The sequence below is a fragment of the Taudactylus pleione genome, unplaced genomic scaffold (assembly GCF_031769625.1).
Source record: "Taudactylus pleione unplaced genomic scaffold, aTauple2 ptg000105l, whole genome shotgun sequence".
NCBI lineage: Eukaryota > Metazoa > Chordata > Amphibia > Anura > Myobatrachidae > Taudactylus > Taudactylus pleione.
In genome coordinates this window covers 9,585,141-9,606,369 of record NW_028284507.1, presented here as the reverse complement: position 1 = coordinate 9,606,369, position 21,229 = coordinate 9,585,141, and the positions used below count along the sequence as shown (strand labels likewise).

General features: G+C 44.3%; 1 protein-coding gene across 4 annotated transcripts in view; it reads left to right on the top strand.

The window, feature by feature from the left end:
• Positions 1-21,229, top strand: part of ADD2 (adducin 2) — a 91,232-nt gene that overhangs the window by 41,620 nt on the left and 28,383 nt on the right. For all 4 annotated transcript variants that reach the window (XM_088470835.1, XM_088470837.1, XM_088470834.1 and 1 more), the window contains exons 2-4: positions 18,246-18,465; positions 18,898-19,036; positions 20,928-21,079. In XM_088470835.1, the coding sequence (XP_088326961.1) occupies positions 18,283-18,465; positions 18,898-19,036; positions 20,928-21,079 (474 nt within the window). In that variant the 5' untranslated portion in view covers positions 18,246-18,282. The remainder of the gene's footprint in view (positions 1-18,245; positions 18,466-18,897; positions 19,037-20,927; positions 21,080-21,229) is intronic.

The window sequence follows — 21,229 nt, the reverse complement described above, 5'->3', positions numbered from 1 at the left end:
GGATGATGGAGGTTCACCCACTCTTCCGGGAATCCAGGGATTACTCCAAAAATCGTGAGTCTCCAGGACAGTCTGGGAGAGTAGGTAAGTCTGTACTGCATGTTGCACCTCTGGTAAAATCAAATTATGTACTACTGCAATTGTGGTCATGATTTAAGATGCTGGCTGGGGGTTTCCTGAAAACTGGAGCCTCCCCTTTGCATTTTCCTATGTTAGGAGGCCCTATCTTGTTAATTACTCCAGCCTATTCTTTAATTGTGGTCCATAGGGAGGGGCGGAAGCTAAAATGACACGACTGCAAAATACCCACTTGCTCTTGACTGTTATATGGTCGCTCAGCCTGTTCACAATGGTCCATGTGTCATTGTCATCTAAGGCTGTAAGCTCTTTGTCTATAGCTGATTTTCCACTCTTGCCAGTCGCTGCTTGACTTTGCTTCTTGGATGGTTTGAGGTTCACAGGAAACTCCTCGCTATATCTTTTACGAGGTTTACCATAGTTGCTCCTCATAGAGCTCCTCTGTAGTTGATCAACTGCATTTGTAATCTCTATTTCTGAAACACTTGCAGCTGTTGGCATATCTTGTATCCCAAGTCCTTGTGGTGTTGCAACTTTTAGCTTGCTTTTTACTGAAGCTGTCTCATGAAAGATTACGTCACCCTTTGCTTTGTTGACAATATCAAAGCATAACACATGAGGTAGACTTGGGATCTAACTTGTGTCTTTGGATATGAGCATATGCTTTACATCCAAATACAAAGAGATGCCTCCAAAGGTGTTTTATTTTTGACTGCCACTGTAAGTGCTCGATTCTTGAGGTATACCGCAGTAAGGACTGCGTCTGCCCAGAATCTTTCATCCAAACCTGCATCCAAACAATTGTTCTATTTCCCCTCTCACTCATGCTGTTCTGCTCAGTTGAATAGGCAACTGTTAATTGGTGTTTGATGCCATTTCTCCTTAGAAAAGTAGCAAGATCTCAATTTTCATATATTCCACCATGATCAGAGCTTAACACTTTTATTCTTAGGCCTGTCTGGGTTTCTACTAGACTCTTGTATTTCACAACTTTACTGGTAACTTTACTTTTAGTTTTCAGGAAGTATACCTGCATCCTCCTTGTAGCAACATCTATAGGTGTCATGAAGTAGCTGTTCCCACTCATTGACTCCACATCCATTGGTCCAAACATGTCCATATGCACTAGTTCCAACTGTGCTCTCGCACTGAACTCTAATTTTAGAAAGGGGCAACGGGTTTGGTTTGTTGAAAATGGAGAGTGCCACAGTGCAGACTCCATGTTGCTCCTCCAGGGAAGCTTCGCTCCCTTTACCAAGATGGCCGCCGAGGCAAGTACTGCGAATGTGCGGCACCATCGTGTCCACTGTGTTAGAGCACCACAGCGGGAGACACAAGTCTTCCACATAGCTCCTGAGAGTCCTGCAATTACCTGCCTTCCAACGCGTTTCCAGTGTGTATAACCGTGAGTAACTTCCAGCACCCTAAACCTAATCCCAAACCCAGTGCCTAGCCCTAACTCTCCCCCTAGTGCCCAACCCTACCCTCACTGCTTTCGGGATGCCAGCACTGGTATTCTAAGTGCTGATATCCCATTTGCCAAGATTATGACCGCATCCCCGTAGGTGACTTAATCTCCTATGCCATAGCTCCATAGACTGTTTGGAATCAGAAGCGGTTATCGCACAGCACTTCTCAGTGCCTAGGATATACAGTTGTTGGCACCGAGTTGATGTTGCAATTACTGTATCTCTTCCTTTTTTCATCCATCTGGGGGATGCCATTACTTCTGGGTTATGCGTAGTGCGGTGGTGAGTCGAACACTAACTAATTAAAGCTGGCTTCCACCCTCTATATAACCCCTCCCCTTCCACCAGAACCTCAGTCTTGTTTTTAGTGCCTTAGAGGTATAGCACTAAATAGGCTTAATTTCTTTATTTTGATGTTTGGTTTGGGTGCCTAGTTCCTGGAAACAGGTGACAAGCACTAGCAGAGTTGGAGTTAGATAGAATAGAAGCTTGTGTGAACCCTGTATCCCACTCTAAAGACGGCCCCTGGGAGAGTCACCAAACTACATAGTCCCTGGGTCTCTCTCCATACCAGACGAGGCCACTGGCAAAAGAAAAGGGAGGCATGCCCCTTTTAAGCAGAGTGGCCAGGCATGTTATTACTCACATGGCTGCAAATGTATTGCCAGTGTGTCTCACACTTCCCCCAGCTTCCACAGCACCCGCTGCTTTCAAAGACCGCCGGCTGGGATTACAGAGCAGCGACATGCTGCCGGCTTTGTGGAAGAGAAGCTTGTTGAACGCCCCCAGGACACGGCACCACTGCAAGTACAGGTGCGCCGTCTGTGACATCATCAGTATGTGCCGTGGTATAATTAGAGGTCTCTGGATGGAAATGCCAGAGGCTAGGATGATGTCAGGCATCCTGAATGAAGCAGGATGCTGACGGCATGCCCGGCCACACCTTCCTTAGGTATTTGAGTATCAGCAGCTCACGCGGCTTCAGAGCCACGCACAAACAGGTGTTGATAGCTACTGGAATTCTGCTTGGAGGAGACACACTGCAGATTACAGGGGGGTGGCTGTATATTAACAGATAAGAAGTTTAACTGGGATTATTACTTTTAGGTAGCTATCTGTGTTGGTTAGATCTCTCTCTCTCAGACAAAGGTGCAAAAAAACAGCGATCAGTCACTTTTTATACTTGTACAAAATGTGAGAAGAAATTGCCAAAAGGTACAGACCCAGGGTCGCTCTGTGCTGGTTGTTCACAGCGGGATTCATTACCGGAAGGTTTGGCTGAACAGTGGGTGATGCTTGATTGGGCCGGGTTTATGGTTGAGGCCATAGGTAAATTATGTCTCTCTCAGGCAAAATATATCATACCCTGTGCTCAAGCTTCTGATCCCTCGGTAGAGCCCAGATGGGCCCAGGATATGGGACGATGTCTCGCTCAGATGGCAACATCCCTAAATAAAATTATACCGTCAGCAGGGGCCACAGCCGGTAAGAGACATTCAGGCCATTTCTCAGTGGATTTTCCTGGAGAAAAGGCTTCAGCTACGTCTTGATAGATGCGGTCAGGGAGACTTTGCATCTACAGGAAAGAGCTATTCCAGTAACTAGTTCAGTTTCTTTCTTTAAACTTAATAAGAAACGTATCTGTTTTCCCAGAAATTTAACATTTTGAGGAAATATTAAAAGAAGCCTAGGTTGAAATCTCATTCCAAATTTCATATTCCGAAAAATTTAAGTATCTTTATCCTTTTTTGGAAGAGGATACCAAGCTTTGGGAAATTCCACCCACGGTGTATGCTCCTATTGCTAGGTTGGTCAGGAATATTGTTATCCCCACAACACAGTCTGTAACTCCTAAAGATCCTATGGATAGATAGAATGAGGCTGTACTTAAATCTATATTCACTTTGACAGGAAATACCTTATTATTTTTTAATATGTCTTTTATACAATTGCTATATTTACATGTGTTTTTTTATTTACCAATATTTTTATAATTTTATCTTAATATACTAATAGTGTTTATAACAACATCAATACACAATATATATTTCTCAAGCTAATTACGATATTTGGTTCTTTAAACTTCCTCTCTTTTTTTGGCTTTTTTCTGAATGTCTTATAAGTTATAACCCCTTTTTTTAGTGTATATGTGTCTTTCTTTCCTGCTGCCTGTGACTAATTTACTTTGATTACCAGTTGAATTGATGTACAGCCTTGATTGGCCACTTACGGTCTTTTAAGGAGGGAACTCAGCAAGGGGAGATCACAGCTTTGAGAAAATGGCTTATGCTGAGAAACGCGTCAGAGACACACCCCCAGTCACGTCAGCGGTTCTTGCCGCACTGCTCTCAATCACCCCGCCATCCTGTACTGCTCACTGCTGTGTGGTCCATTCTGCCGGGCGCACAAACTTCCAGGTGCCGGCTTTCACTGCAGTGACTCTTCTTACAGTCGGGACGTGCATGGCCAGCCTGCAGTAAAGCAGCCCGTTTATTCAGGTGCACGAACTCAAGTGCCGATTCCCGGCGGCTCCACATCCACACCATTTTCAACCCACTGTTCCTAAACATCAGATCTGGAGGTCTATGTATTTTTACATGTACATTTCTATATCAATTTGTCAATTTTTCCTACTCTTGATTTCATGCGAATTTGTTTTTCAATATATTAAATTTTCATTACTTACTAAATAACTTGTAATATTTTTTTTTATATATATATATATATATATATATTCATGTTATATGCCAACTGACTCTGCACTTGACAGGAGTCTCGCTGCGGCCTGTTCTGGCCAGCGCATGGGTGATAAAGGCTATCAATCCCTGGCTGAATGATTACAAGATTTCAGTCCGGGGATTTGTCTGAAGCTAGTTCTTTAGCTGATCAGATTTTGGAAGCTCTAACCTATATGGGTGATGCTTTAATAGATACTATTCAGGTACAGTCTCATATTTCGGCTTTGGCCATTTCTTCCAGGCGTTCGCTATGGCTTGAAACATGGAAGGCAGACATAGAGTCCAAGCATGCTTTAGAGCAGGGTTCTTCAACCTCGGCCCTAGAGCTGCTGTGGAACTACACATCCCAGCATGCACTGCCACCTTTTTGATATAACAATATGCTAAAACTATGGCAGTGCATGCTGGGATGTGTAGTTCCACAGCAGCTGGAGGGCCAAGGTTGAAGACCCTGCTTTAGAGGCATTCGTTTTTGAAGGAGGTTTTTTGTTTGTTTCAGAATTAACTAAAATAATTTCTCAGGTCACAGGAGGAAAAAGTCCTTACAACCTGTAACAACACCAAAACCAAAATTCCCTAGGTTTCGTTTCTTTCGGACTCAAGGCAGGGGAAGCTTTCAGGCATTACGAGGTGTACATAGGAGTCCCCGGAAAGGGACCTTCAGCGGACGTGCTGTCCCCAGCACCAGTCGCCCTGCTGCTAAGCCAGCAGGTCAATCCATATGACTGTTACGGGACTGGGACCTGTCCTCTGGTGGGAGGCCTGGAAACTTGGATTCAATCCAGTCCGGATTTTTGGGTAAGTGAACTAGCAACCAGGGGTTACATTTTAGATTTGGAGGGTCCTGTTCCAGAAAGATTCTTTTCCACTCCTCTCCCTGTTGATAGTTGCAGAAAAGTGGCTCTCATACAGGCAATTTCTGCGCTCTCCGATTCCGGATGAATTATTCTGGTTCTGCTACTACAGCAAGGTCTGGGGTTCTACTCCAGCCTTTTCTTGTTAGACAAACCAGTCGGGTCGTTTCTTCCCATTCTCAACCTCAGGGGGTTAAATTCTTATCTCCACTTGGAAAAATTAAAGATGGGTTCCATAAGGTCAGTAATTTGTTGCATGGAGGAAGAGGAATTTCTGTCCTCCATAGATCTCAAGGATAGATCTCCATATTCTTATATGGCGGGGTCATCAACATCTTCTGCAGTTTGCAGTAGGGCATTGGCATTTTTAGTTCCAGGCTCTGTCATTCGGTTTGGCCAGAGCTCCCAGAGTCTTTACAAAGGTTATAGCACACATGAACACCCTACTCAGGAGTGGGGGGATAACTGTGTTGGCCTATCTGGACGATTTGTTGCTAAGGGCACCCTCAATAGCCTATTGCAACAACATTTTCTGATTACTTTAGGCATGCTCCAGAGATTTGGCTGGATAGACAATTTTCCCAAATCAAATTTAATTCCATCTCAGAGGATAGTTTTTTTGAGTCTTTTTGACACCAATTATCATAGAGTGTTTCTTCCGCAGGCAAAGATTCAGTGAAAAATGGTGGCTTAATTCAAATCCGTTACTTTTGCCAGATTTCATGCCTGACCACTGCAAAACCAATTGCTTCATTGATGGGTGAAACCAGATCCTCGATTAAACAGGCAGATGTTCAGATTATTTCTGCAGACCTGACAGTCACTTATTTGGTGACTACAAGATGCAAATATGAACAGGGGTTGCCAATTGTCGGTAATAAATTTGAATCATTGTCACCACAGATGCCAACCTAACAGGCTGGGGTGCAGTGGTTCTAGACAGGGTCTTTGGTCCATCCAGGAAGCTTCTCTTTCCATAAATATACTGGAATTAAGGGCGATTCAGTATACATTGGTTCAGGCTCAATTCCAACTAAGGAGCCTACCAGTGTGAATCCAATCAGACAATGCCATGGCAGTTGCTTATATAAACAAGCAGGGTGGCACACGCAGCTGGCAAGCAATGAGGGAGGTATCGCACATCCTTCATTGGACAGAAAATTGGGTTCCAGCTATTTCGGCAATTTACATTTCAAGGGTGGTCAACTGGGAGGCGGAATTCTTAAGTAGCCACAGTGTGCATCCAGGGGAATGGGAATTACACCAGGAGGTGTTTGCAGAAATAGTTTCCAGATGGGGATCTCCAGACATAGATCTAATGGCTTCTTGTCTCAACAAGAAACTTCCATGGTATGGATCTCTGTCCCGGGATCCTCAGGCATTTCTGGTGGATGCCATGACACCAACTTGGGTGTTCCAGCTGGGTTACATCTTTCCTCCATTGGTTATGTTACCGAAGGTAATTCAGAGGATTCATTCAGTGGCATGGCCAGTTATTCTGGTGGCTCCAGACTGGCCGCGTAGTCATTGGTACACAGTTCTTCTGAACATGCTGACACATGTTCCGTTTTGTCTCCCTGCATCCGGATCTGTTACTTCAGGGTCCATGTCGTCACCCCGATTTGCCTTGAAAACCATGATATAGGCTTGCAAAAGGTTCCAAGTGTCTCATCTCTTGTCTTTTCTGCAAGAGGGGTTGGTTAAGGGTCTTAGATTATCCTCTCTTAAGGGACAAATTTTGGCCCTAAAGATCCTGTTTCAGAGGAAATTGTCCTCCATTCCTGAAGTTCAAACATTCTTGCAGGAGATTCTTCACATACAGCCTCCTTATGTCCCGCTGGTTCCTCCTTGGGACTTGAATTTAGTTTTGGAGGCACTTCAAGAGGCACTGCTTCAGCCTTTGGAAACTGTTGAATAGTGATATCTCAATTTGAAGGTTGTTTTCCTTTTGGCCATTGCCTCGGCCAGAAGGGTATCTGAGTTAGAGGTTCTTTCTTGTAAATCTCCGCGCCTCATTTTTCATAAGGATAGGGTAGTGTTACTCACTAAACCTTCCTTTCTTCCAAAGGTAGTATCGGCTTTCCGCATTATCCAGGATATTGTTCTTCCAGCTTTTCGCCAGGATTCAGTTACTAGTGAAGCTTCTTCTTTAGCACTGTTGGATGTGGCATGTGCAATTACACTTACTTGGAGTGTACTGCATCTTTTGAGGCGTATGAATTCTCTGTTGGTGTTGATTGATGCACGAAAAAGAGGCTGGCCAGGCTCGAAAGGATCCATTGCTAGAAGAATCACTTCTGCCACTTAGCAGGCATATTTGTCCTCAAATGTGGAAGTTGCGGCCTCAATCGGGCCCACTCGACTCGTGCTGTTGGGGCTTCTTGGGCTGTATGGCATGGTGCCTCAAGTGAGCAGCTGTGCAAAGCAGCTACCTGGTCACCTGTACACACTTTTACAAAATTTTACCGCTTCCATACATTTGGAGCAAAGGACGCCAGTGATGGGTGTAAAATTCTTTGAGCATTCGGTTCCGACCACTGTTTCACCTTTAATTCTCTCTAATTGTCGTGGACTTTCATGGAATTTAGGACTTTGGGCCTGATTCAGCAAGCAGCGTAAAGGAGAGAACATATGCAGTTGGCCGATATTTTTGTACTGCGTATGCATCACGCTGCACGTGCACGAACTAGCCAGTGCATTCAGGTAAGCGTACGCAGACAACGCAGCGTGCACTCAGATCCCTTCCGATATTGATGGACAGGAAGTGCCATTGGGGGGTGGTCGACGAACGCAGGCGTGCCTGTGCATTGGGACGCCTTTTTAGGGGCGTCCATAATTAAACCAGTGTAGTGATGGACACAGTGATGAGACTCCGTGCACATAGGAAGTTGCCAAGATCCTGCGTGAGGTCTGGTCAACCACTATTATGCAAATGTGGTCAATGGTTCACGATGTTACCGATGTTTACGCTATCTTGCATACTGTTCAGGCTTTGAGTAAAGAGAGATGTGCAGCTTAATATAGGGCTGGGTGTCTGCATCTTGTGCTGCTGTCTCCGTGCATATGCATTGACTAGCATATTCCCGCAGCGGACGGGTGCTGAATCAAGTCCTTTATCTCCTATACCTCTGATGTTTACAGGGTCACACAAATTTAATGACTTAGGACCCACCAGATGTTCAGCTGTAATGAGAGTTGGTTCAAAGTCGATGTACCAGCAATCTTTGCAGTTGGTTACATTCAACGCTGACTTATTTTTTGTGGCATGCTTGCATGACGAATTACCAGTTGGTTCACTTGCATTGTGAGGCCTTATGTCCCATCTTGTGACACTTGAAGCACTTATATTTGGGCCTTTTGGGTTTTGTGCCCTTTGACAGTAGAATTCTTATCATTGGTTTCAACAGTCTTGAAATTGCAGTAGCTTGGCCCTTGTAATCTCAATTTTTAATAGCTTGGCAGTGCATGATTCCAAATCTACTACTAGAAAATCATACGCTGGCGTAAGGTTTTGCAGCGTCGCCATTGCAACCTCTGCATCCTTTATTTGGATGCCTACTGAAGTTATTTGCTGACATAGACAGCATCTTATCTATATTTATGTACGCTTGTGCATTTGATGCTGTGAATTCACAATTTATGTGCAATAATATGCTAATGCCTGCTAACAGAGGCCCTGATTCAGAGCCGGATTCTGACAGAGCCTCGCTCTGAATCAGGGCTGTCCCTCTTACTTTTTGGAGTGGCCTCCTGGGCAACATCGACCTGCTTGCGAGCGCTCAGCGCTCACGAGCGGGTCTGAATCAGGCCCAGACTCCTCACCTGAAATAGTGTGTGACAGACTGAGCAAATGTTGCTACACCCACTTCCCATATCTGCGTTGTATGCAGATCCTCTGGGGGTTGAGAACACACTACCACCATCAGACGCACATTCCTCAAATAAGTCCTAGGCTGTGCAGTTTCTGGGTCAACTTTCTAAAAATTTCTAAAATGGCCTCTGAGACTGTGGTTCTGTGATTTGGAATGCAACCATGATAGCAGACAAACCCTTGGAACTCCCATAACATGCCCATGATTCAGCCTCCCTTTGCAAACCCCTACAGCCATGTGCGCAGTGAAACTTTTCAACGTTTTCGGCATAGTGTACAACTCTAAATCAGGCACAGAGTCTGTCTCAGGTTGGTTTTTCTTATTAAAGCTTTGTCTTTGTAAGACGTCTGTAATGCTACTCACATTTGTGTGCCGTCAACTGCATATGAATAATGGAATACATGTGCTGATCTCCATATAGATCTATGGTTCCCACTTCATCAGGATTGGTATTATCACCGGTATCGCTAGTGATTTTACACAATTTTTTCCACTTCAATTGCATCTGCATGGTAAAATTCAATGTAGCATATCTCTGAACCCGTTAGCTTGTCGAATTCCATACATGCATTTACGCTGTACATTTTCACACACGGTATGAATAAAGTTTTTTTAATTTAGATCTTTTTATTCAGTGTTGTTACAGCTGTGTTCTTGGTAAAAATATTCTTCCCTCGTTGGTGCCCTGGGCCCATAACCTATTGGCATAACCTTATGTTGATAGGTATCAGTGGTGTGTGATGAATGTTAGTCCCCACAATGAATAGCTTAATCAGAGATTGTTTTGTTAACCAGGTAGAACAGTAGAATGTGAGACAACACATAGTTAATGCAGAACAGCGCAGGAACATGCAGTATAAGACAGATCCAGCCAGGAGTGGGCTAATACACGTGGCATGTGGTGGGTTGGAGCACGCACAGATACATGCAGTGGTGGTAGTGGACAGAGCCGTAGCTAGACTTTTTGGTGCCCTGTGCCAGAAAGAGCATTGGTGCCCCCTCATTTTTCAAAGGGACATGATGCACCCAAAAAAGGGGAATTACCTCATGGGGAAGGGCCAGGGAAGGGATAGGGGAGGCCAGGAGATGCTGGGGATGAAATAAGAGGAAGCTATAAGTGAGAATGATAATAAACAGAAATTTGACAGGCCCCTGACCTGTGGTGCCCTGTGCGATGGCACCGGCCGCACTACCCTAGCTGCGGCCCTGGTAGTGGAATACACCATGTAGAAAGAAGTGGTGACACATTGGCTTTAGATGTACCCAGCGGTGTCTATGGCACTGTCTTCTCTTGGGATACACTCAGGGGCACGTCCTCACTATAGGGACGTGTTGTAATGGTGCTCATGCACAGTAGTACATTTGGGTCGAAGGTCATGTGTGCCCGGTAGTACACCTCTGTTATTGTGTGGACGACAGCAGCTGTGAGGGTACAGCGCGGATCGCTCTCCTCAACAAAATATATTATCTTTCGTCCCGGGACATCCATCTGAGGACCTATGTGTGAGAGATTTTATTGAAGTTGTTATTTGATGGTTTATTACATTTAAAGGAAATACACCATTGAGACTGGAAGGACGTGATATCTGAGCCAAACTAGAATAATTTGATTGTAATGTAATATGAGCCTGATTCAGGCTGTGGTTGTACTGTGCACGCACAAAGGTACCTTTGCAAAGAAACCATCACTGCAAGCGCCATTGCCAAGTGTTTGACGTGGGAGTGGCGGTAAAAACTCAGGCGTGTCTCGGTCATTTTTGGGGTGTGTCTCAGCATACTACTGTGATCCTGTAAGCTAAAAACTTGGTGCCAGAGTCTTTGTTCCCACGGCCACTCTGCGCCATCATAGGGTTACTCAGAGGGTCAATTATTGAAGGGTCTGCGACCAGGGCCGGCTCTAGGGGTGTTCGACCAGAGCGGTCGAACAGGGGCGCCACCCATAGAGGGCGCAACCCTCCCCAACATCCCGATTTCAGCGGGACAGTACTGTCCCACCCGTGGGGCGAAGTGGCCCGCGGGTGGTCAAATCGGGAGGTTGGGGACCGCCACGGCGCTGCCAGAGTCTGAATGGATGCTGCACGCATGCGCGCGGCATCCATTTAGTGATGGGAGAGGGCTGGGGGAAGCCCAGCTAGTGAGGCTCCCCCCCCAGCCTGACGTTGTTTGGATGGCATGCCTCCAAATAACTTCACATAGGAGGCGTGGCCTATGGTAATTAGGCCACGCCCCACTTTTCGGATGCTCACGGCTGCGCCACGCAAGATTCAGAGGCGCACCAGAGAGAGCCAGCACAGGGTTCTCCAACTCCTGGAGCCGGCCCTGTCTGTGACCACCGCTGCGTGTTTGTGCGCAGTTGCTTAGATCTGCGAAGCCACCGGTGGGCGCCTCAATACATTTCCAGCCACCTACAGCACTGGCATATTTTCGCACAGCAGCCATGTACGGGATCACAGCTACGATTGCATTAGCGTCCACATCTGAATCAGGCCCCATGTGATGGACCCATTATGGCTGATTTCCAGTACTGTTATCTCTTCTAAAGTGAGAGATTTTACTTGGAGTTATTTGATGTTGTATTAAATGTGAGGGGAATACACTACTGTGTTGGGAAGGCACTGCTAGCTGAGATCAGTCATTTAATTTGCCAATAAACAAGAATTTATATGGGGCCTGATTCAGGATGCAGTGTCCATGCCGCACGCAGTTGGCCGATGGTTACCACAGGGAGACGCCCCTCTGGGAAATCGGCACAGATGAGTTGCCATTTATGCGCTACCTGTTCTCGAGATGTCACACTACGCCACTCCCAAAGGGTCCACAGCCGGGCTGCCATCAATAATACAATTATTACACCCAAAATAGAGACGTCTTCGGCACAAAAAATGCTAAAATTGTTTCGATTTAGTATAAAGCTGAATTAAAAGTGCACAGCCCAGTCTTCATTTGTTCATAGATTTCTTTGTTACCAATATCCAACAATCATAAGAGCCTTTAAATTGGGAAACCGTTGTGTGTGCACAATATCTGTCGTGAAAAGGGTTAATTTCCTGTCCGCTGTGCAGACAGCACATTCAGCACAGCTCATAACCTGGTGCCAGTTGCTCAGCGTTAGATTTATAGTATAATTTTGATGTGCTGAGGCGTGCATTTTAATGGCATGTGGCCGTGCAGTTCTAGGACAACAGACTAATCTGACAGCACTAATCCTCTCCGCAGACCATTCTAATGGAGCAGGGAGGGTGGACTCGTCATTGTGCTAAGTGCATGGACCAGAAAGGGCCAAAGTGATGTGCACAGATGTAAAGTGTTGGGAGGGAGGTTACATCGACTCTCATTATACGTTTCAGCAGTGAATGCATGATGTGTCATGACTAATACAATGAAGTAGTCGTGACCACAGGTTTGCCAGTGAAAGAATATTTGAATAAAATGTCAGCTATTTATTTCTCTGAATCCCTGTGTGTTGAAAAATTATAGCTAGAGGATGTGATGTTCCTAGTTAATGGTACATTATAATGTACGACAGAGAGGAGCAAGTTACTGTTGTTGTGGAAAGCCTTCCATAATACCAGAACTGCATGAGAACACACAAGCAGGATGGGAGGGAAGATGAGCTGGTGCTAGTTCACCATTAACCATTGCTGATTCCAGCTCTCCCCTGGCATTCATTCACCTTCTGTTCTGAGCATAGTTGTGATCCTCTGTTTGCAGGTTTCTATGGAACACGCTCTCATGATTTTAACTGATAGATGAGTCCAAGATGATTTCAAAAGCACCTTATTCATCTGTAAATGAAATAACAAGTGAACTATATTCCTTGCAGACAATGGCATGTTTCCATAATTGATTACTCTACATTAAATAATTCTGATACACACATCTAAAAAAAAAAAAAAAAGTCTCCTTTTTGTGCTTTTAAAGTGCACTGATACTCCCAACTTCATCCCTTAGCCTCTCTTTCTCCCCCATACCCTCATGACTCTACCTTAACTATTAGAATGTTTCATCCGTTCCCCCTAGGCTCTCTTATACCCCTTTTACACCAAAGTCCCAGGTCTGATCCGGATTTGGAAGATGTTTCCAACCTGGATCAGGCCCCTTTCATACTGCGCCGCTGACCCTGTTTATTCCCGGGTTGGCGCAGTTCACACTGGACCCGGGTCTGCAGTGTCCCGAGTCTTCCGGCATTGCAGTGGACGCTTGGAGATTATGTAATTTTCAAGCACCACTGAAGCCGGCCAATCAGTCACGACCATCACACGGGAACGACCTGTGTCCAACCCTGCAAGCTTCTTGTGTTGGATTCCCGGGTCACTGGATCTCCGTTGAGCCGTTACCACTGGCAAAAATCCCATGTTGACGCGCGTTCACGTGCCAAAACCTGGGATTTTCATGTCATTGTAAAAAGGGTATGGTTTACCCTGCAACTATGCCTATGTTAGTTTATTTCTGTTTACACTATCTGTATCTTGCTGTGTATGGCGCTGAGGAAATTTGTGGCGCCTTATAAATAAATGCTAATATTAATATTAATAGCTATTTTTCCTGTTGGCACTAGTAAAAAACAAAAGATGTGAAATACATATTCCAGTACCTGACACTCTTCTATTGAAAGTCACTGCCGGGAGAATGGGGTATGGGAAACTCGTGGCAGCAGGAGTGTCTGAGCTTTAAGGCCGGCCATCTTACAGGGACACTATTGATTAATACAATAGGGTATATTTATCAACAAATGCAATTTTTAATGTGGCTGTGACATAATTACTCCCAAACTTGCAATGCGGTAATGAAAATTACTGCATGGAACAGAACTTCTGAAACACTCTGCTATATGGTATATATATTTATTATATAACATAATATTGGAGGTAGAGGGAGAGATAAATGGTAGGAAAAGTGGGAGATAAAGTTGTCAGGTAGAGGAATAGAGAGAGAGATTGGAGAAAAAGGAGAGAGTGATTGGAGGATTGAATAGGAAAGGGATTTGAGGAGGGGGGTAGAGAAAGATGTGAGTAAGAGGAGGAGAGAGATGAGAGAAACATGGGGAGAGAGATGGGATGAACGGGGAAAGAGAGAAGGAAGGAAGGAAGAGCCGGAGAGAGATGGAAGAGAGAGAGGGGTAGAGACCCACAGTGCCATAACAGGGTCGGTATGCCCTGTACCAGCCCCTGAGCACAAGACTATGTGTTAATGTACTGTGTTCTTGTATTGGCCTCAGTATACAAAACCTTAGCCTTTTATACAGTAACATATTGCGAAGCATCTGATGTGTCATAGTGTAATACTTAAATGTGTATTGCAGCAATATCATAAGCTTAGCACTGTATAACATTATAGAGCATGTCAACCTAGGTTACTAAGGTACTCTCAGTACAAGCTGACAATTGAAACTGCTCAGGTAAACATGACATTAGAACACTATAGCTAAGATACAGTGCAAACATGCTAGGTTTAATATTGTAGTGTATGAAAGGGTGGGGGGAGGGGCAGTATTTGTTCTTTGCAATAAGGATTGATATCGAAACCAAAAAGTACGTTTAATTTCCAACAGAGACCCGGGTCCCACAATGGGGAGGTGAGCCGACTAAGCGTCTCCCGTGTTGTCATTATTGAGCTCCTGAGTTAGTTATTAGCATTTGTTATTACATTTTATGATAGCCAACAGCACTACAGAATGAGACAAACGTAATCCCATGCCATCTAACACTCGTTTATGTAACTCCGTATTCAGAGTTCTGTGGCAAGTCGTCTGATGATTCATAGTACCTGGCACCTTATTGCCATATCCAGTACACCGCTGTTGTCTTCAAGGCCAAAAGAGATATTCTTCCAATCTCAGTAACGAATCATTCTTGCCTCAGTGAGGTTAAAACTCATCATAAAACAATATGCCGACTCTGAATCTCAAACACTGTGCCCCAGGTCATTATTTTAGCATTTGTTTATCATGCCACTTCACATTGTTAATGTTAGGGGACTAAGGGCATTGTTCTGTTCATGTGTTTCATTCCTATACTTGCATTGCTGTTCATTCCATCATCTATATGCTTTCTCTTCACCCTTGGAGTCCCTGATGCAGTTTAGAGTTCACAAAGGAGTTTTGGCTCCAACTTAAGGCTGCTGCCACAGTCAGGAACCGTGCTCTGCTGTGACCTACTGGGCCTTCACTGGTGGAGGGGAATTTCATCCCAATAGTGCATGGCAAGGAAGTCCTAGGGTAACTCAGATAACAACTTGGGTAATAATATGGTTAAAATAATAACCCTTAAAACTGTATACCCACCTATGGATGACCTGGTCCTCCTCAGCTCCTGGGGCTTCCCACGGCTCCATAGTTAGTATAACAATTCTACTGTAGTTGTGAACAGCAGGGCCAATCATAAGCCGCAATGCTGGAGATTATATGATTGTCCATTAGGTGGCAGTGCAGACAATCCCGCTCATGCCCTCTCCTGATAAACAGCCTTTTGTACTCTCATAAACCCCCTCTGCAAAGGAAGGAATGTCTCCAAATTTGCCATTAATTTAGATTGATTTACAAATCACGTTCATACATTCACCATATTGGATTTAGGATATTTGCACTGTACTCCTTCACCCAGCTAGTGATGCCTGTGATCTGCCTACCAGTATGCTGTAGACTTACATCTTCATGCCAGCTTGTGGTCCTTAAGAATTCCAAATGCCCATAAACTACGCTAACACTCCATATGTTAGAATGTGTATAATACTTTGTGGTGTTTGTAGCTGTGTGTGGCAGCATTTAATGTATATTCTGATTTTATCAGAATTCTGCTGACATGTACGCACCTGCCTGAAGACCAGACCAATTGTGCTTAATTGTTTCATTTTGTTCGTTTTTTTAAATGATTGGGACGTTGCAAATGTCTTATTTCTCTGGTAAACATTGGTGGCAGACTGTATAAGCCATTGTACATTTGTGAAAAAGCCAGAAAGGCTCAGGCCCCAGAGAGAAGAATAGCAATGGTAGCAGTCTGTCCTTTCAAGTTACAGTCTTACAGATTGTGACAATTGCATATATACATTTACCCTGACTGCGCAAACTGGTTCTCGGCTACCAGCCTCGCCCTTTAGTCCCCAATATTCCTTCACTCCAGCCCCAACGGTAGCTCCCACTGTGCTTGACAGAGTCAGGACAGACAAGACCATAGCAGATTGATCTATTTGTCTATTTATTTTTATTATTTAAAGTTTATTTACCTGTACTTGTGTGCTGTGAATGGGGAGCAGGTCTGTTAGGGCATATATGCCTGTCAGCATTGGAATGTCTTTTATCATTGTTATTTGTTGGTAGAATGCAATTATTTATTTTATACTGCGGGAGCACTGTGGCATTTGGGACCATCAAGGTCTGTGGAATTGGATGTGGATTGAAAGATCTACAGTAAAAAGGTAGACAATGTCTAGATAGACACCAGATCAGTCAACGGGGACAAAAGGTCGACCCTAATCTTCACCCTAACCCTCCCTCCTGGTGCTTAACAGTTGGGGTAGGTGCCTGACCCTAACCCTCCCATCTAGTGCCTCACCCTCCGGTAATACCCTAACACTCCCTCCCGGTGCCTACCAATAACTGTCTGGGTAAGTGCCTAGCCCTAACCCTAAAAAAAAATAAAAAAATCATGCATCGACCATTTGCATGTTGACCTTTTGACCATGTCGACCATTTGTACAATTCAACATTCTTACATGTCGACCTTTAGTGTGTCGACCTTTTGTCCCTGTCGACCTATTTACTGTCTAACATCTGGTGTCTATCTAGACATTGTCTACCTTTTTACTGTAGATCTTTAGACCGGATCCCGTGGAAGTCACAGATGAGGCTTTGTTAAGTAGGGGCCAAGGTAAAAAAAAAATAAAGACATTTGGCCAGCATCCATTAAATGTACTACTTATTATCATAAATCCCTTCTACCGACTAATTTTTCATATGGGCATGACATGAAAATTGTGCTGCAGGAGTTTGCAGGAGCAGTTGGCAGCACATCTGGCTTGTTCTGTTCATGTCGCATCATTTACCGCCACGTACACACTTTTTAGTTGCTACACTGCACACCGTGTACTTGCCATGCATCAAGGCATACATTAAAGGCATACATCTCTGCTGACGGGGGCACCCCTCACCTGATACAGACCTTTTAATGTTGTAGCACTTCTTCAGTTTCAGCTTTATTCCCAGCATCTAGATTAAACCCTACAGTCACTTTCTTACATCTAAGTCTCATTAACCGACTTAAAATGGCTAATCGCTTTAATGGTCTTACACGCCACTGCCTTAACACAGCATTATCAAGGGAATTTACACCTAACAAAGAAGTTTTATTTAACTCTATCACAGCTGAAACTAAGTGGAGCCCCTTCCCTTCATACCCTCTATTAACTTTTCACTGTGAATTAAGGACCTGATTTCCTTGAATTCAGGCCTCAGCCAAGGGCATAGGCAAACACAGGGGGGTTTCCATCTGCCTGGAAACCCCCCTCCCCAGCAAACACCCATGACCACAATATAAATAGTAATATAATAGAAGTTTACTAGTGCCACATTTTATTCTCAGTATCACAAATGAAATAATTAGTACCACCTGTGGATCTTTTAACATTTATCAGCCAATGATAAATAACCTGTGCACCAACTAGGAGATCTGGAAAACATGTACTGTTAGGGATGCACTGCTATAGAGCCCAATATGTACATATGTGTCCAGGGCAGTGCTAGGTCCTTCTGCTGCTCCTCCAGGCTCCTGAACTTGCTCCAATAGTCAGGAATGGTGCCCACATCTAAAATAAAAACATCCAGCTCAGACAGGATGACCTGCTCCCGCATCTAATGGCTTATTGTGATAACTGGTCCTGTATGTGCCAGAATTATTACACACAATACACTGTTTGACACATATTAAAGCTGTTTAAGTACTAATTCTGCCCTCTTCATGGACTGGCCACACTCGCTCTAGAATCAAGCATTTGGAAACCCCCCTCTAGAAATCCTGCATTTGCCACTGCAAGGGTGCTTGTTTATGGTGCTTTGGTGACTACACTCAGTAATAGCACTAACTGTATGAGAGGACCGATATCAATTGTCCTTTTACACCTAGATCTTCCCTTCAGTTCAGCGTTCACCTCTTCACTTTATACAGTTATTTTTCATATTTCAGTTCTTGTAAATATTAATAACAATGTCACTTCTATATCAACCTTCTTTCCAATCCACAGAACTGATGTGCGGCCAAGCCGGAGTTAAATCACAAAGATGAGTAGTCAAACTACGCCCGAGCCTGTGTCCTCCCCTCCCCCGAATGGACAGAGATACTTTGACCGATTTACGGAAAATGACCCTGAATACATGCGAGTTCGAAATATGGCGGCTGACCTCCGGCAGGACTTCAATGTCATGGATCAGAAGAAACGAGTCACCATGATCCTACAGAGCCCGGTGAGTAAGGAGGCTTCTGCTGTGTGTGGACATACCATAATGGTCCCTAAGTCACAGAAATTGTTCATTGTCTATTTATTTTTTATTTTTATTATACTTGTTATGATGTAAGGACAAGTAGAGAAGTTTCCCATAGCAACCAATCCGCTTCTAACGATCATTTGCCCAGTACAATCTTTAAAATGAAAGCTATAATCACATTGGTTGCTATGGGTAACTTCTCCACTTGTCCTCTCTAGTAGGTTTGATACATATCCCCAGTAATCTCTATACCAGACATTGTGCTGGCAGTGCATGAGGTCATTTTACACTGGTAACTTTCTGTTGTATTTTGATTGTTGCTAAATATTTTCAATCCATGTGACCAGCCATTCAGCCACCTCCTTACTGCAGTGTTATGCTTTGAGTGACTTGGGTCGTCTTGTCTGTCAGTCTTTCAGGGAAGAACTGGAAAGTCTCATCCAGGAGCAGATGAAGAAAGGAAACAACTCTTCCAATATCTGGGCTCTCAGGCAAATCGCTGACTTCATGGCCAGCACGGCACCATCTGTCTTCCCCTCCTGTCCAGTCAGTACGTGCCCCCGCTCTCTCCTATTGCCTGGACAGCAGATCTCACCCAGTGTTCAATAATTTGCTGAAAATTATATTACTATGGGCAGCAAGGTGTAATTCTTCTTACGGTCACAAAATGTAAAGGGCAAATATGATTTGTTAGTGTTTTGAAATAAGTTATTCCTCACATCCTTTCTTATTTCTCCTGGGAGCCTGCTGCTTACTCACTATGGAACTATTTTATGGGTTGAAACAGTGTTTCAACTGAGGATACAGCCTGTGAATTCTCTAGCAGCCTTGTTTAGCAGGCGCCATTCCAATAGAGCTCAATATGTTCACTTGTGCTTGATTTTCCCAGGTCTTCAGCATGAAATTATAGTTACTGACCAGTATGTGTAGCCGTCAGACAGGACTGGTAAATGTAGTCAGACAAGCAAAGTCAATTAAATCAATCAAGACATTTACAAAATCATATGGTAAAGGCCAGATCAGAAACAGGCGGAGTTAAAAAGGCAGTAATCTAATGAGAGCAGCAACAAATATCACAGTGCAGACAAAGCACCCATTAAATGCACATAATAGGTGCCAAAGTGAGGCCAGGACTTGACTTATTTAGGCACCAAAGGGGCTCATTCAGACTCGCTTGCTAGATGCGTATGCTCGCACCCAGCGTATGCAAATCTGGCAAACACCCAGCAAGGCAGGCGATCTCCGGGCAAGGCATAAGCATGCCCACTATGTCTTGGCGTGCGATCACTTTGTGTATGCAGACGCCAACCAGCCTGTCTTAAGATGCCCACTTACGCACGTCATCTCCAGGAAGTGTATGCAACCATCGGTACATCGGGCACCATCGGATGCGATCCAGCGCTTGAGGCAGACCATACCCTACCGCAAGCACTGCGATCACTTCAGTGTGAAATTCAACCAGGTGACGTTTACTATGACGCTGCCTGCTAATTATGTACGGCCCTGAAATGGCGTTAAGACGCTCAGGCACGCCTGCGTTCGCACCTCCACCCCCCGGCTTATAATGTCCAGCCCCTGTCACCACCCACAAACGGCTTCTCCTGTCACTCACCCTGCTGGGCTGTCTGTGCGAACGCTTCCTGTTCTCTCGCACTGGTTCACGCACGTGCACGCAATGCGTACACATGCGCAGAATGAGAAAATCTGCCAGCTACGAGCGAACGCATCCTAGCGAACGGGTCTGAATCAGCTCATAAGCTCCAAGTGAGCTGATGTCAGGACATGTGAATGTGCCCTGTAAATATGACCACTGCTGGTATGTAGACAGCAGTAAGTTAATCCTTACACTCAGGCAAGTATCGCCAGCGCAATTATGTATTACTCAGCCATTGTGATATTTGTTTTTGTTGTTAAATTGTGGCAATAACTGATTTTTTTTTTTTCACTGCAATAAATGGTGATAAAATAATTAGACCTATAACCGCTATCAGATCTCTAATTATAATTAGGACCCTTAATCACTGGCTCCAATTCTTGATATCAAAATCAACAATGTATGTGGGTTTTGTTATTACAAAGTTGCTGAGTATTAAATGCAAACTGTGTGCAGCCTATCAAATCACTAGGAGCCGATGACATCACTGAAATACTGCATCAGGGTTGTCACTGGTTCATGCTTCATAGCAATGTCATTTGGAGGGTTCTTTATTTTATTTCTGCTCCGTCCTCCTTTTATTATATCTATTTTGCCTTCTATCAGTGTGTAAAATGTGGTTTTGTTCATTAATATTTGTATTTTTTTCAATTGCTGGAACAAATTCAGGGTTTTAAAAATAAATTCTACTAACTTTATTAGTAACTAAAACAGCAGTAAAGTTACATTGCGCAACAGAAAACTTCCGGTCATATACGCTTTAACAGGCTGATGCTCTGTCTTTTAGACTCATCCATGGTGGCTCCTATCAATGACCTTCATTGCAGTGACTCAATACCTCTGGCGAAGGGCGAGAGGCTAATGAGATGCAAACTCGCCAGTGTCTACAGACTACTAGACCTCTATGGATGGGCCCAACTCAGTGGCACTTTTGCTTCTGTAAGTAACATCTGTCTACATCGTACTCTGTCCTTGTATTGACCGCAAACTAGTTAAAAGACTGAGCAGCAAAAGTGCAAAGCTGTCACTTCTGTGACATCACATGGCTACATTTGCGCACGTATGTTTCGTTTTATGGGAAAGTGAAGC